Source organism: Arctopsyche grandis, chromosome 11, assembly GCF_051622035.1.
Source record: "Arctopsyche grandis isolate Sample6627 chromosome 11, ASM5162203v2, whole genome shotgun sequence".
Taxonomy (NCBI): Eukaryota; Metazoa; Arthropoda; class Insecta; order Trichoptera; family Hydropsychidae; genus Arctopsyche; species Arctopsyche grandis.
The window spans coordinates 27,881,609-27,897,450 of record NC_135365.1 but is presented as its reverse complement, the minus strand read 5'-3'; the positions used below and the strand labels follow the sequence as shown (position 1 = coordinate 27,897,450).

The following is a 15,842-nucleotide window of genomic DNA, read 5'->3' as shown; positions in this document are numbered from 1 at the left end:
TACATTAGAAGTCTTACCGGAAATGGTTAAGGATCTTGTCTTTCACGATGATTCAGCACCGGCGCATCGTTCAAAATTTTAGAGTATTCAAATTGTTTTCACAATTATTTTAATTATTTTTAATGCATTGGTATATCACCATTTAGTTTTTTTTTAAATATCGATCAAGATAAAGATAGTTTAGGTATAAACTCCATTGAATGGCCAGGAAACAGCTCGGATCTAAATATAATCGAAAATATTTGAAGCAAAATAGGCAAAAAAATCAGAGATAAGAAACCAAAAACGATAAAATAATTAAAATACATTATTTATGATGTATGCTACAATGAAATTAGTGATGAATTATTAAAAAAATAATATGAATCACTACTTAAACGAATAAAACTATTTATTAAAAACAAAGGGGGTCCCATTAAATATTTAAATAAAAAAACATTTTTATTTGTATTCCCTACTATTATTTGAAGTCCCCTTGATATGTTGAAAAGCTTGAAAAAGAAAAAAAAATCCGTTTTTATCGATTTTTTGATTTATGAAATCTACTCCAGGTATAAAAAAAATGATCATTTTTACTCCAAATTTACAATGATTCCCCTCATAATGTTATCTATTGACGAAATCGCTTTTTTTTGCTGCATATTGATGAAGAATAGTTGTAGAAAATAATACAAAAACTGTTATTTTAAATTCCTTTCCTAGTATTTAAAAATATATCGTTATTTGCATGTGAAGCAACTGATAGGCTTCGTTTTGAGCTGGGTGTATGTATATATGTAACTCGGCGAAGTGCCGCAACGGTCTGAACTGTTCCGACACATTACATGTTACCAACTTTACCATTCATTCTACTCATGAATGCCAACTTGATTATTAGTACACGCATTCTTCTCGGTTATAAAACTAAATCCCATACACATATGGTATTAAAATCTAATATGAAAAATTCTTAGATCTTATTAGAAATATTTATCATTACGAGTCGCACAAAAAAAAATGGGTCAGATTTGTTCGAGTGATGCTAAATTAATTATTTATTTCCCCGACTTGACCCACATGCTATTTAAGACCTGGCAGGAATATCCAAGAGAAAGAGTAATCAAAGAAAAACACCGCAGCGTATCCTTTTTGATCGAATTAGCAACGAATCGATGATCGAGCGTTGCAAAAAGCATTGAAATAAACAATATTAATTTTGTATATGGTAATTAATGCAAAATTCGCAACACAGCAAAGCTCGCATTTTAATAACACTAAAATATTATACGGCGGTTTAATAAGCCCACCGCACCAAACTCAACCTGCATTCTCGTTATTTACATATGCATTTGTGGATATAAGCTCTTTGTGCAAATGTTGCACATTTAATTGCAAGCGTGTGTAATTGTTGCGCACACACTGTTTAATATGCAATCGAGATCGTTTATCTGCCGGCTAATTAGACGGTGTGTTCGTGAAATATTTCGGATATCAGGTCGCTTTTAGAAAAGGCGTGTATGTGATTTTTACACGTCTTATATTCCTCAAATATATGTACATATACGCAAAATTAGACACGCTTTAGTGTTTTTTTTTTTACTTTATCTATGTCTACTTAGTAGCAATAGATGAAGTTTTGTAATCATGCGAAAATTCAAACACGAGATTTTGACTGATTCGAACTCAGAATCGATCACGTTTTTACAAACCTCCTTTACGTTTCACTTACGATTACAATTCAGGAAAAAATTTGCCTCTCATCCGATCGTTTTCATACTTTGTCATATTGCTCATTTTGGTCATCAATATAAGTAAATGGATCCTCCGCCATTACGATAGAGATAAAATATCGTATAAAACGCGTTTGAAGTTTGCAAATTTGAAATCTGGGCGACGTATATGTAGTCTTTAGTTTTATACATAGATGGCGGTAGTAAAAAAACATAGATGGCGGTAGTGAAATAAAATTATTGGTATTTTTATTCAAAATATTAATTATATATACAAATTATAGAAGAGGTATGTGTTTAAAAACTTTTTTTTACAATTTATGATTTTTTCTTCTTATCTTTTTCTTTGTAATCAACGGCTTCATTATGATCTAGAAAAATGTGTGTGTGGCTGTATGTGTGTATGTCTCAGAAACCTTTTGGTTTATTGAGTTTATTTGAGCTCTTTTTCCTATTATGCTGTACATTAATATTAGAATGATATAATACTATGATTACTAACAAGATTAAATTAAAATTGCAAAATAGAAAATTATGAGTTGATCAGTAGCTATTAAAATAGATACAAGATGTATTGTGAACATAATTTAGTAATAATAAAAAGCATTTAAAATTCAAAATCATGCATGTATCGAAAATGCCCTCATAACCAGTATGAGTAGTTACGTACATATGTTTCATTATGGAATTTTGTTTTATTTACTTTTTATATTCCTGAAATACATATTTAGATATGTAGATTCGTGGGTTGGTCTCGTCTGATTTTTTTGCAATGTGGGCACTATCGATATTGCCAAAATTAAATTTCGATACACCGAAAGGTCCACACAATCTCTGAAATGCGATTGTGTGTCATTTCGATAGCGTATTAGGATTATTTGAGTCCTTAAATTTGACCCGTTCTCAAAACGGTACCGAATTAAATTGCACGCATCGATATTTGCGCACGATCGAATTCCATTCGCGGTCACACTTATGCCTATATTCCTTTGATTTGATCGCAGTTTCCCTAACTTTGAACCGAAATTTTATATGCCATATTTTTATTGAAATAAATCCTTTTCAATTCTTCCAAAAAGTTACAAATTTTCCACTTTTTATAAGGTTTTCATTATCTACTATTAATATTAGATTTTAGAAAAATTTTAGAATGCCAGGAGTATATGTATGTTGTGCCTAAAGATATTTAATAAAATAAATACACGCGAACAATGCGCACAGCCAATCAGCGTGAAGTGGACCATGTGGACTAACAAGTTTGACCAATTATGTAGAGCAACGACGATACATTCTGACCAATGGGTGACCATTTTAAGTGAGTGACGACCGATCCTGTCGGACAAGCGGGGAAGCGGGGTAGTAGATAAGTGGGGGGGGGGTGGAGCGTCTGAAATGTGCTCCTGATATTGAGCACCTGACTTAGAACGGGTGACGTCAGCGTAAGATGCGCTGCAAGAATGCATGCACTTAACTTTTTACGATGCGCTCCTATAAAATACCTTACATTATATTTATATAAAATAAAAAATATATTTATATCAATTCCTTTCCGAAACTAATCGTTGAAATCGTCGAGAAAAACACCAATATCATATAATAAAAATCGAAAATGGAAGGAACATAAATATATATGTATGTACATACATATGTACGTATGTATGTATATTTTAACAATCTTCGAGGTGCGAAGAGACACCTCTGTGAGGGACAGTACATATAAGATAATTATAAATTTTAGAGTTAAGTATAATAATTAAGATGTATTTTTAAATTGGCTTGAGAGCTGAAATATATATAAATAAATAAATAAATAAATAAAATAATAAGTGAATTCACTGTTTGCATAAAGACACGTTTAAACCGTGATTGTTTCATACTTGGGAGCCCTAGTCATTGAAATTTATATAATTTTACTTATAGTTATAATTTTAGTAATTTAAAAGAACCGCTGGATAATTGGGAAAATTCAAAATATCACTTAGAAAATTTTTTGGCGATAATAAAATGACAAAAAAAAAATTATTTTTGCTTTGAATTACTTTATTAACAATATATGTATAAGTACATAATCATTGAAAGCGGGGATTGTAGTTTTTACATTCAGTGAATCTGCCACTTTCTTAGAGATAAGATTGAATTTGTGAACCACATATTTTCGAGAACTTGAGCTTGAGGAGAAGGATTGTGTAAAAAGATACGACAACGGTTGAAAAAACAAAAACAAAATCCTCTATGTGAGTATTTAATATGATTTATTTAAAATTAAAAAATACATATCTCGTATACATATTGAATTATACTTTGAGTTTATGAAATAAAATTTAACAATTCCCTTAAACAGTCCCTTCCAATAAGTTATAAAAACAATAAATTTAAAAAGAAAGACGACGATTATCTATAAACTTATTTTATGTGTATTGTATTTATCAACAATAAATAACAAATTGTTATCAATGCTTACACGTGCTCAAATTTTGACAAGTTATCTGTCATCAGTTATTTATTGCTTTCAATAAATAACTGATGACAGATAACTGTATTTATAGACTGCAAATAAAACAAGCTGATAATCATATTTATAATGGCTTTAGTCATATTGTAAATTATCTTTTGCGATTAAATAGTAGATATCAAATTGAAATAAAAATTATAACATATTTTAATTTTATTCTCAGGAATATAAAAAATTCGGATGTGACCAACCTATGACTTTATCTATGTATTGGAGGAATATAAGAAGGTCACAAAATAAAATTCGATAATTAAACATACATACATACACGTTCACACATACCGGTTATGGAGCATTTTCGATACAAATTAAGCGCAAATGTAGGGAAACTTACACAAGACAAAATTTATACTTCCGGTTGTCGGATTTTGTTCGATTTTTTTTATTACTTGAAATCACTATAATTATTATAAGAATTAAATATCAATAAAATAAAAATAATTTAAAAGGTCAAAATAAAGTAATGAAATGTTGTTTTAAAAAAATAGTACTTTTACTCAAATTGAAAATTATCTTTTGGGATTAAGTAATAGATATCAAATTGAAGAAAATTATTAGTTTATCTATATATAGTATATATACTTGAAATTTAGTGATATTTACTTTATCTACGTACGTAGTAAAAATAGATGAAATTTTGTGATCATGGTAAAATTTGAACTCGAGATTTTAACTGATTCGAACTCAGAATCGATCCGATCACTGATCACGTTTTTATGATCTAGAAAAAATGTGTGTCTGTGTATTTTGACCCTTTTAAAATGTATGCTCTTCACAAAAAAATTCACGTGGTGTTCTTGTATCAATATGATGAAAATAAAAAAAAATCACAAAATTTTATAAAACGGAAGTGGGATTTTTTCCTCTTACAAAGGTCATAAATGTTGTGACCACGATTCTGTCCACACCCCTGAACGTATCAAGTTGAAAATTTATATTTGAATTCTTTATGTACTAACTTAGAGCTAATTAGGTTTTGGTCAGCATTCGTAAGCCGGAAGTAGTATTTTGTTTAAAAACAATATTTCATTATTTTATTTTGACCTTTTAAATAATTTTTATTTTCTTGATATATTTTATTTGATAATACATAGTACATATTTTTATTTTATTTGAAAATATATAAAGTGTGTAATGTATTTTTTTTAATTTATGACTTTTTTATGTTTGTCTAAATAACAAGGCATGAAAATGCTACAATGTTTTTGCTGATACTTGGTGGATTGAAAGTATGAATACGTTACAAATAATAAAAAGTCAATCACGAATTGTTTTCGTTATATAAAATTTTTATCAAAATATAGATGCAATAAAAAGATAAAGATAAGTAAATTGCACTATCGTCAGAAGAGAAATGTTAAACATTCAGTTGAATTGTGGCCACATTAGAGGCACGTTTATATTTCGTCAAATTGCATCAGTTTTCGTTTATATTTCGTGTGTTGTGTATAAAATCTTTTGGAAGTGTTTATTTCAGATTGCTTGATTTTTGTTATGATATCAGTTAAATTATAATTATTTGGCATTTTACATTACGTACAAACATTTACTTATTTTATTATGTCATATCATATTACTATTATGTGTAACTAACTAAATAAGAACCTAAAATTATTTTAATAAAAAAATCTGTAAAATGGTATTGAAAGAAGAAAATAATGAAAAAGCAGCTACCACAGTCGATATGTAAGTTTTTATGAATTAATGTCAATGGTTCATTCAAAATGCCAAGTTTTCATCTCAGAATGAGTTTTACAATTAAATTATAATGATTTAGCATTATTACATTATTTACAAACATTTACTTATTTTATTATGTCATATCATATTATGTACTACTATCATGTGTCACTACATAATTTAATAAGAACTATTTCTAATAATTTCTAAGTACATATTTATCATTTATGGATTTAAGGTAAATATAAATTTAAAATTCGGGCTAAAACGGAGCGATTTATAGTGGAAGCTTAAATTAAATATTTCATACGATTCATAATTTGATTTATCGATTTGCAGTCTTTGGAGATATAATCTAAATTTAAACGTTTAATTAACAAAATTTAATAATGCCATAATTTAATACATATTATACCTATGTATAGTCGAAATGAAAACCTTTTATCTTCTCTGATCTTATTTATTACGAAAATGACGTTGAAATCTGATTTTGGGTTATAAAAACATATATAAGCAATATCAATAATTTAATTCAATTGTTTTTATTACAGAAATCAAAAAAAGGAGTGTAAAAATTTTGCCGATGGTACGATTTTTATTTATTTTTTAATTTAAAATATTTAGCTTAATTTGAATTTTATTGTATTTTTTTTTTTAGGTGGATTAAAGTATTTAAGCCAATGTGCAAGCGGTCGTGAATATGAGGGATTCATTGCTATGTTTTTCATCTTGAAAGCTACTTTCTGCGAAAAGAAAAACTTTAAAGTAGGCGTCGAAATAGGACAAGCTCAGAAATTCGACGATCTCTTGTTCATGTATAAAAAAGAAACTGGGAATTTTTGCAGATGTCTTCAAGCCAAACACACAATTAAGAAAAAGAAGATAGACGCGATGAACTTATTGACGCTTGAAGAGAGTAACTTTTGTATCATCAAATATTTTTTCTCGTTCAAGGCTTTAATACGTGATAATTATTTTGATGGTATCACACTGGAAGATCTCATCGTTTATACAAATTGTCAGTTGGATGTCAGGAGCCCCTTAGGAAATAAAATGAATAAGTCCAATGATGGGATCAAAAATGTGAAACAATTGTTCGATATCATCGAAGACAAAGACGATATTCTTGATGTGGATAACGAGAGTCTACTACGTTTCAAACCGGATGATAAATCAGTAATCATAAATAAAGTGAAACTACAATCTATTGAATCCACCGATAAATTGATAATACATAAGTCAAAACATACGTCAGTAAATGAGAAGCCAGATGAGCCATTACGTTTTAAATTGAATGAAAAATCAGTGAATATGTGGAAGTCTAAAGCTAATGAATATAATATCACAAGGTTGGCACTAGGATTGATTGATTGGTTAATGGGTAAGAAGAATTTTAATGAAGTGGAGCACATAATGAAACCGTATTGGAAGTTTTTGATACAAAATATTTTGAATATTGAGGAAAAGAAATTTCACAGCGGTTTTCAAAATTTTTTATTATCAATCAATAAAAATGTGACAGAAGAAATTAAGTTGTTTACGAAAACCTTAAACGAGGTAATCAAATCTAAAAATGGGAAGCTTACTCAAAAAACAGCCAAAAAAACCAAAAATGATAAATCCGTCAAAGAAATTGATAATAAAGATGACAAAAAGATAGAGGATAATGCACCTAAAATAGAAATTATGAATTTGAGCGAAATGATGAGTGGAATAAATGACTATCCCACATGGCCGGTAAATGATTTAGTAGAATGTGAATTTAACAACGTTATACAGTCAAAAGAAATCAAAGATTTTATGAATATATTTGTATTAGCCGTCAGTCAACCGAACGTGACTGAATTGAAGGAAATTATTAAAGGAATAATTTTGAAAGATCAAGAGAAAAAATACGGTGGTGACATGTTCTATAGTAAAAATGACATTCATAGATATGTGGAGGAAATCTTCGATTACTGTCATGACAAAGTCTTCAAATGGACTGATGTCGAAGTGGACAGGAATAAAAAGAACAAAGATGGAAAGGAAACGTACATGACTGACAAAGATGGCAAAACATTTTTAGAAAATAATTGGAAGGAGGTTAAGTTCAACGTTAAACAGCCTGTGAAGTCATTTTTGGAAAGGGATAAAGAAATGGAAGCTTTGCACAAAAAAATCCAAAGAGGAACGACGGTAAATTCTCAGACGTATGTAATCTGCGGGAATTCTGGAATTGGAAAGACGGAGTTTGTTCGCAAATATATCGAGAAACATAGTCGCAGATTTGAAAATAGAGTTATTTGGATCGATGGAAAATCGCTTGACTCCATAGAAAACTCATTCCTGAAACTAAGCGAAGAGTTGGGAATATCTACAATTACTTCTGATAATAAGCAAGATGAGATGAAGAAAATTGTAACAGAAGTTTATCGAAAATTTCACGGTAAAAAATGTTTATTTGTATTTGACGGAGCGACTAATCAAAAAGAGATTGAGCCTTTCATGCCGAAACAAACCATTGATGGGAATATACCATTTGTAATCATTACTTCTTCGCAATCGGAATGGCTTGGTGTGAAAAAGATTGAATTGAAACCAATACCTGATGACAAAGTATCGAAGTTGATTAATAATAAAATTTGTGCTACAGAGTCTGTTGAAATCAAAAATGCTGAACAACTCATTATTTTTTTGAAGTACATCCTGCCCGCTGTCCACCTGGGATCTGTCTATATCGCAAAGGAATTTATGAATGATTCTAGCTTCCGAATCGCAGAATGCATTGTTAGGTTTTCTGAAAATCAAAAACAAATGGAAGAATTCAATTTACCCACAGGCATCGGAACTCACGTTCAAGTAACTATGATGATTTATAAAAGTATTATCGATTCAATGACAAAATCTCCAGGAATAGGACTAAAGGCTTTAGAAATGCTTAATATTATGTCATTTATGGCTCCAAATAATATTAACATGACGTGGTTTCCAGAACAATCCATCCAAGACAAGGGGAAAATATTTCAGCTATTAGAAGATTACTCGATTGTTGATTTGAATCATGGAAAGATCAGCATTGACAACTCTATACAGACGATTACCAGATTTGAATTGAAGGAGCAAAATAAAGAAGAAGTTTATGTTGATAAAACATTAAAAATATTTACCGATGTATATCAAAAAGGTGGTAGTACATATGATATGTCGACTTTACGTGAAATAGCTCCTCATTTGGAAGCTTATTCATCACATTTGGACACAGTTTGCCAGTCGTGGTCTAAAGACGAACGAACTGATTATCTTGAGGAGTCATTATGGATGTTAAACGATTCATATCGGGAGTTGAAAGATTCTAAGAAAATGCTCAAAACCGTAAATCGGCTCAAACCAATAACGACGAAGAAATACGGAGAGGAAAGTATTGCAAGTGCAGTTATCAGTATGGATTTGGGAATCATAGCATCGGACGAGGGTAATTGGAACAAATCAAAGCAATATTTTGAAAAAGCATTGAATATATGTTCGACGAAATATGGTGATAAAAATGTATTCCTTGTCGATATTCAAATGAAATTGGGTGACACAGAAACAAACTTGGGCAATATTGAAAAGTCACAAATTTACTATGCTAATGCTTTAAATATATGCTTAGATAATTGCGACGACAAAGATGATTTAGAATCCGTAGATATCGAAGTCAAATTGGGAGAAACAAAAGCAAAGATGGGTAATTTAGATGAGTCCAAATTCCACTTTGAAAAGGCATTAGATCTTTGTTCGCGAAATTGTGATGAGGAAAACATCAAGGCTGCCTATATTGAAGCGAAGCTGGGAGACGTAAAAACAAACTTGGGTAGCTACAATGAATCAAAATCACACTATGAAACAGCGCTTAAGATATACAGAAATAATTACGAAGAAGAAAACATGGACACTGCCAATATTGAAATGAAGTTGGGTGATATAGAAACAAACATGGGCAACTTTGAAGACTCCAAATTGCACTACGACAAAGCCTTAGCGGTGTATATGAACAATTCTGACAAAAAAAAACTAAGTACTGCTGTTATCGAAGTAAAACTAGGAGATGTCAAATCAAATCTAAAAAACTACGTTGAGTCAAAGCTGCACTTTGAAAAGGCACTCAATGTTTATTTGGAGAATTATGGCGAGAAACATATAAACACTGCCAATACCCAAATCAAATTGGGAGACGTGAAAATAAATCTAGGAAATTACGAAGAATCAAAATTGCACTTTAAAAAAGCACTATCGGTGTATACGAGTCGTTATGGAGAGCAGAAACTAAACATTGCCAACATCCGAGTGAAATTGGGAGACATAGAAGAAAACTTAGGCAACTATGAAAAATCGAAACCTCACTTTAAAGAAGCATTAGATGTGTATTTAACGAAATATGGAGATAACAATGTAAACACTGCTAATACTCGAATCAAACTGGGAGATGTAGAAACGCATCTGAAAAACTATAGTGAATCCAAAGCATACTATAGTGAAGGCCTAAAAGTGTATATGGATCATTACGGTGACAGTCATTTAAATACTGCAAATACTCTATTTAAATTGGGATCTGTTGAAATTGATCTTGAACAGTACGATGATTCGAAACTTCATCTCGAAAAGGCTTTGAATGTATTCAAGACTAAGCATTCTGAAGAAAATCTAAGCATAGCCAACGTTCAAATGAAATTAGGAGATGTAGAAAGACATCTGAAAAACTATAGTGAATCCAAAGCATACTATAGTGAAGCTTTGGCTGAGTATTTGAAGCATTACGGCGACAAATCTGAAAAGATTGTCAGCGTTTGCATTAACTTAGGAAACACGGAATACTATGCGGGCGATTTTGAAAAATCGAAAAGTTATCATGAAAAAGCTCTAGTTATTCGACGGACCATTTATGGCGAACACGATATTAGAACAGCTGATTCATATGTTAACTTGGGAGTTATCGAGTTTAAGTTAAATAATATCGAAGCTGCAAAATCTTATTATAATAAAGCGCTTTCGATTTATTTGAAGAAAAAGGATCATGTCAAAATTAAAATGATTGAAAATAGCTTATTAAAAATAAAAGGGTGAAATGCTATTCCATGAACTTTTCTATTAAGCCAGTTAGTTCGGAGAGGTTTATTTTTTTTTTTATTTGCTTTTAAGAATCTTAAATAGATTATATTTTATATATAAACATATACATTGTAAGTACTTTATAGCTATATATGTTAGAATGATAAGTGATAAACCTTACATATATGGTGGTTATTTAAGTAATATTTCAAGTCTGTATGAGATCATTAAATTTTAATAAATAAATATGAATGTACATAAATGATTTCTTCAATCCAAAATCTGTTAAGTTTGAGATCGTAAATTTGTCCTCACATTTAATTGTTCATATTTTATTTAATATTTTTATTTTTGTTTTTTTTTTCATTGTCAATTTTGACGTTTATATTCTTTTCATGTTTTATTTTTGCTTACATTTTGATTTTTTATTTTTGTATCTTTTATTTGTTTTTTCATGTATACATATATGCCAAGCTATATTGACACCCTGGAATAGATTAATAATGCCACTTTAACTTAGCTGTAATAAATTAATTAATTACTTTATGTTAAAAAAAAATCTAAAAATAATTTCAAAAGTTGAATCATATTTTTAGTAACAATCTTTATCTAATGACCAAATAACAAGATAATAAATGCATTATATCATGTTTTATACATTAATATAATCATTTCATCTTATCTCTATACTTAATGTTAAGAAGTCAATAACCAATCATTCAATCAATCAATGAATCATTTTTATATAATAAAATGTATCATTTTTTAAATTTCAATTGCGAAAATGTTTTTGAAATTATTTGAAGCATTGTATATATAATAAGCAAATTTTATTTTTATATAATATATGAATGAAAAAAAATCTGAGTTTATTTTTTGGATCCCAAAAACTTTGTCATCTTTTGCGAGTTTCTTTTTTTCAGTACCAGTTAATCTTTGACAAGATATTAAATATTTACATATAAATATTTATGCAAACATCAAAAATTAAAATTGTATCTAAATTTTGACTTTACTGGATGAAAAGTATACGTATGTACATACAGGTATATTTAAGTTGACTTTAAGGCCTCGGTGATTAGTCAAAAGTCATCATAATTTACTTTTTTAAATTTTAAATAGATACTTGTTTATATATGTAAAAAAAGTAAAAGTGACGCTTTTTTACTAACCTCTTCTTAGTTCAGAATTGATTTTGTCGTGTGATGAAGTTTGAATTCTTATCCGATCGTTTTCAAACTTTGCTATTTTGCTTGGTTTGATTTTCTCTAAAACTAAAACGTATGAAATAAAAAAATAGTAAAAAAATGGTTTTTAAAACTAGCCTCTTCTTTATTTTGTTTATAAAATTTAGCCAATATATAAAAAAATAAATGTATATAAAAAAACCTAATGTACTAAAATAATTTTAAAATAAAATAAAAAGGCAATTTAAACAATATTTCAATAACAAATGTACGAAAATATAAACTAATAAATATACAAAATGTGTGGGATTTCATGATTAGGATTTCATTCAAAAAGATTTCAATGATTGGGATTTCAATCAAAATTATGATCCCGCCTTTAACTAACGTAATTAAATATACTACTAAGAGGTTCGGGCCGCATTTATATCATTACATACGTAGTTACGCGGCTGATAAAAGCGGTGGCTTTTAAAAATTATAATAAATATGTCTGCTGATTTACAAAAAGTCCGTAGTATTGCATCAAAGTTGTACAAAAAATGTATGAAACTTTGAAAAAATTAACACACGAAATCATCAAAATTCAAAAATACAAAACAATTCTGACATAAATGAAAGCCAGGTAAATTTTTCAAAAGTCAAATCAACACAATAATTGCTGACGATTCGAGCGAATCTTCAAACTTACACGACGTGTGTTTATAATTTAAACACCAGCCTTTCGCAAACTCGTCGTAGTCGTCGTGTCGAAATCAAACGAAACGTTTCGCGAAATATACACACATCAAACATTCAGAGAGAAAGCGGCGAAAGGGTTAATTAGCAATCAAAACATACACACACGTCTACAAATATATGTAAGTATAGGATAGACAGGGCTTTGGCTCTTTATCGCGCACAACCGGGCCGTTAGCACAACGTGCGCGAAAATCGCACCGATTCATTATTATTTAGCGGTTGAATGGCCTTTGTTCTTGCGGCCTCGTAAAGCCGAATGTTAAGGTTATCGAATTTCGTAAACATTCCGTTTATAACCCGGTAATATAATCCTTATGATCCCCCTCCCCTTCAGCCCAAATGTGAAGGACCGTCTTGGGTTATTTACTCGAGACGATACACCGTACGTTGGGTTTTAAACGTTAACCTTTTAGTTAATGATGTGTGGGTCGTTCGAAATGAACGGTTGCTGAAAGGAGTGTTTCAAATTTTATTGAATTTATTTAAATTATATAATTGATTACATAATTCCAATGTCACATTGAGTTTGGTTATATGTAGATTGAAATATTTGTACATTGAGTTTGGTTATAGATTGAAATATTGGTGAAAATTGGATATTTTTTAGTGTTTCTACGATTTTTATGGTAGGTTTTGATTGTATTTGGTAAAAAAAATCGGTGGAAATTTTCAAGATGAAATCAGTTTCATTTATGATTGTTTATCTTTAGTCAAATTTAAGCCGTCTTACGTAATGGATCCAGAAATTTTTTGCAGAAAATGGGAAACAACTTTTCACAGTATAGATATAGAATAAGAACAGGATGTTTTTTTGCAATGAATACGATCTAAGTTTGAATTTTGTAGACTTTTAATCTTACTTGGCTGGATGCAAAGCACAATAAACTGAAATATCACTTATCAAATTACAAAATTTAGGTTCACAAAATCTAGAACCATTTCATTAGAAATTTCAGGTCAAAAATGAGAAAAATAAAATGTTTTACATATGTATACCTACAATATTAGCTCGCTTTCTATTTTTTTTGTGTGAAGTATAAAGTCTCAAGTATGAAGTAAAATTTAACAGTAATAGTAAATGCTTTCGTTTATGAAACATGAATTTGCATTGTGATTTAGTCATAATGGTTAGATCTAATAAGCGAAATTAAGTAATTTTATAAACTAAACAAAAATGAATCAATTATATATGTATAGTAGATATATTAAGATACAGATAACATAGCAATTTTTATGAATGATCCTATTGAATATTTTGTATTGAATCATTTTAAAAATTGTATTTTTATACAAACAGTATTTTTATATCATTTTATTTCAATCGAACATATACACTCGCCTCTACAGATCGTTTCAAAGTGACGAGTTTACAACTATGTACATATACAAACAATTAATACAACCATTTTTACATATCTCTTATCTCTTATCCGATCGTTTTCATACTTTGCCATATTGCTCATTTTGGTCATCAATATACGTTAATGTATCGTCTGCCATTACGTTGGAGATAAAATATTGTATACAATGCGTATCAAATATCCACAATTTTGTGTACGGTGACGTCTATGACGGTGACGGCAAGCTACTATAATCAATCTTCAACCTTTTCGCCGTGATATGGCCATATCAGATTTTAATTGTTTAAACGCCTATAATTCACTCTATATTTTATAAAATTTGCTCTATAGGTTCTCGTTATCTCTAATATATAAATATTTATAGTTTTAACTCTCATATGTATATATATATATATATATATATATATATATATATATATATATATATATATATATATATATATATATATATATATATATATAAATTTCAAATTTGGCGTCTGGCTTCATGTAATATAATACACGATATATACATATATTGATTTTTGGCCAAATATGTCAGATCTGACATTTCACTGCTAAAAGTGTATCTCTTCACTGAATTTTATCTGCGAGATAAGTATTCAATAAGAAGTTATGTTGTATCTAATTGTTAATATGATTTACAATAAGCTTACTTACATTTAGTTTTTTACAATAAGCTTATTATACAATGCTAATTCATACAAACATCATCCACATTGACAACTATGGAGACATTCTTACAGCATTTTATTACAGAAACTGGCAAACCTCAAGACACTGAATGACTTGCAAGAGAGATTGGATAGGAAATGTCAATTTAAAGGAATTTCAATGAAAATCAGATGAATTTGAAAGTTCTGAAAGGAAACGATCACAAACCAAGATCTGACTAACAGCTTCTAGTGGGAATCGAACCGTGACCACTCCTCTCGGAAGCATACTATGTTAATCACTAATCCAAGCTGCTGGTTATATACTATGTGTACTTATAATTTGGTCTAGAATTATTTATATATTATAATTTTTGTATGAGATTAATGCATTTATTTTGCAATGTCTCAATAGATGCCAAATTGAACGTAAAATCGGTTGAAAAAAAAAACAATTGAAGAGATTCAGGTCAGAGACATGGAGGCTGCAGATTCAACGTATATTCTTTTCGACAATTTCCTGCGATTCTCAAACCGCACATTATCCGACCAGGGGGTTGTAATAAGCCCATCAGTTTCGCGCGCGTAAACGCCGCTCGCAAATCCGACCGCGCCTATCGGGCTTTTCTCATTTCCCGGGTGGCTTTTCCGAGCGGTACAAAGAAATGAAAAATTATACAAATAAAAATAAACCGCAGTCAAGTTCTGGATATAACTTTTGGCGGCTGTTGCCTCCGGGCGGCGACAGACCGGTTCCCTCGGGATCCTCGCGATTTATTACCGCTTTCCCGGTTTTATATATTTTTTTTAAACTTTTTTTCATCGCACGTTGTACACAAATGTACATCCAAACATGTGTGTGTGTTTTTTTCAACTGTTCAACAAGTTAAATAAAACTTTCACCTTGTTCATATCCGATTTAAAACTCT

The 15,842-nt window shown here is 29.8% G+C and overlaps 1 protein-coding gene across 1 annotated transcript; it reads left to right on the top strand.

The window, feature by feature from the left end:
* The first annotated feature begins 5,566 nt into the window (after nt 1–5,566).
* LOC143918804 (uncharacterized) lies at nt 5,567–11,515 on the top strand. The gene is made up of 3 exons (XM_077440873.1): nt 5,567–5,907; nt 6,453–6,487; nt 6,560–11,515. The coding sequence occupies exons 1-3, from the start codon at nt 5,858–5,860 to the stop codon at nt 10,984–10,986; spliced, it is 4,512 nt and encodes a 1,503-aa protein (XP_077296999.1). The 5' UTR covers nt 5,567–5,857; the 3' UTR covers nt 10,987–11,515.
* The last annotated feature ends 4,327 nt before the right edge of the window (nt 11,516–15,842 follow it).

Coding starts and splice junctions, on each gene's coding strand:
- LOC143918804 (XM_077440873.1), top strand. CDS start 5,858: ATGGTATTGAAAGAAGAAAATAATGAAAAAGCAGCTACCACAGTCGAT. Junction 5,908..6,452: donor GCAGCTACCACAGTCGATAT/GTAAGTTTTTAT, acceptor TTTTTATTACAG/AAATCAAAAAAAGGAGTGTA. Junction 6,488..6,559: donor GTGTAAAAATTTTGCCGATG/GTACGATTTTTA, acceptor TTTTTTTTTTAG/GTGGATTAAAGTATTTAAGC.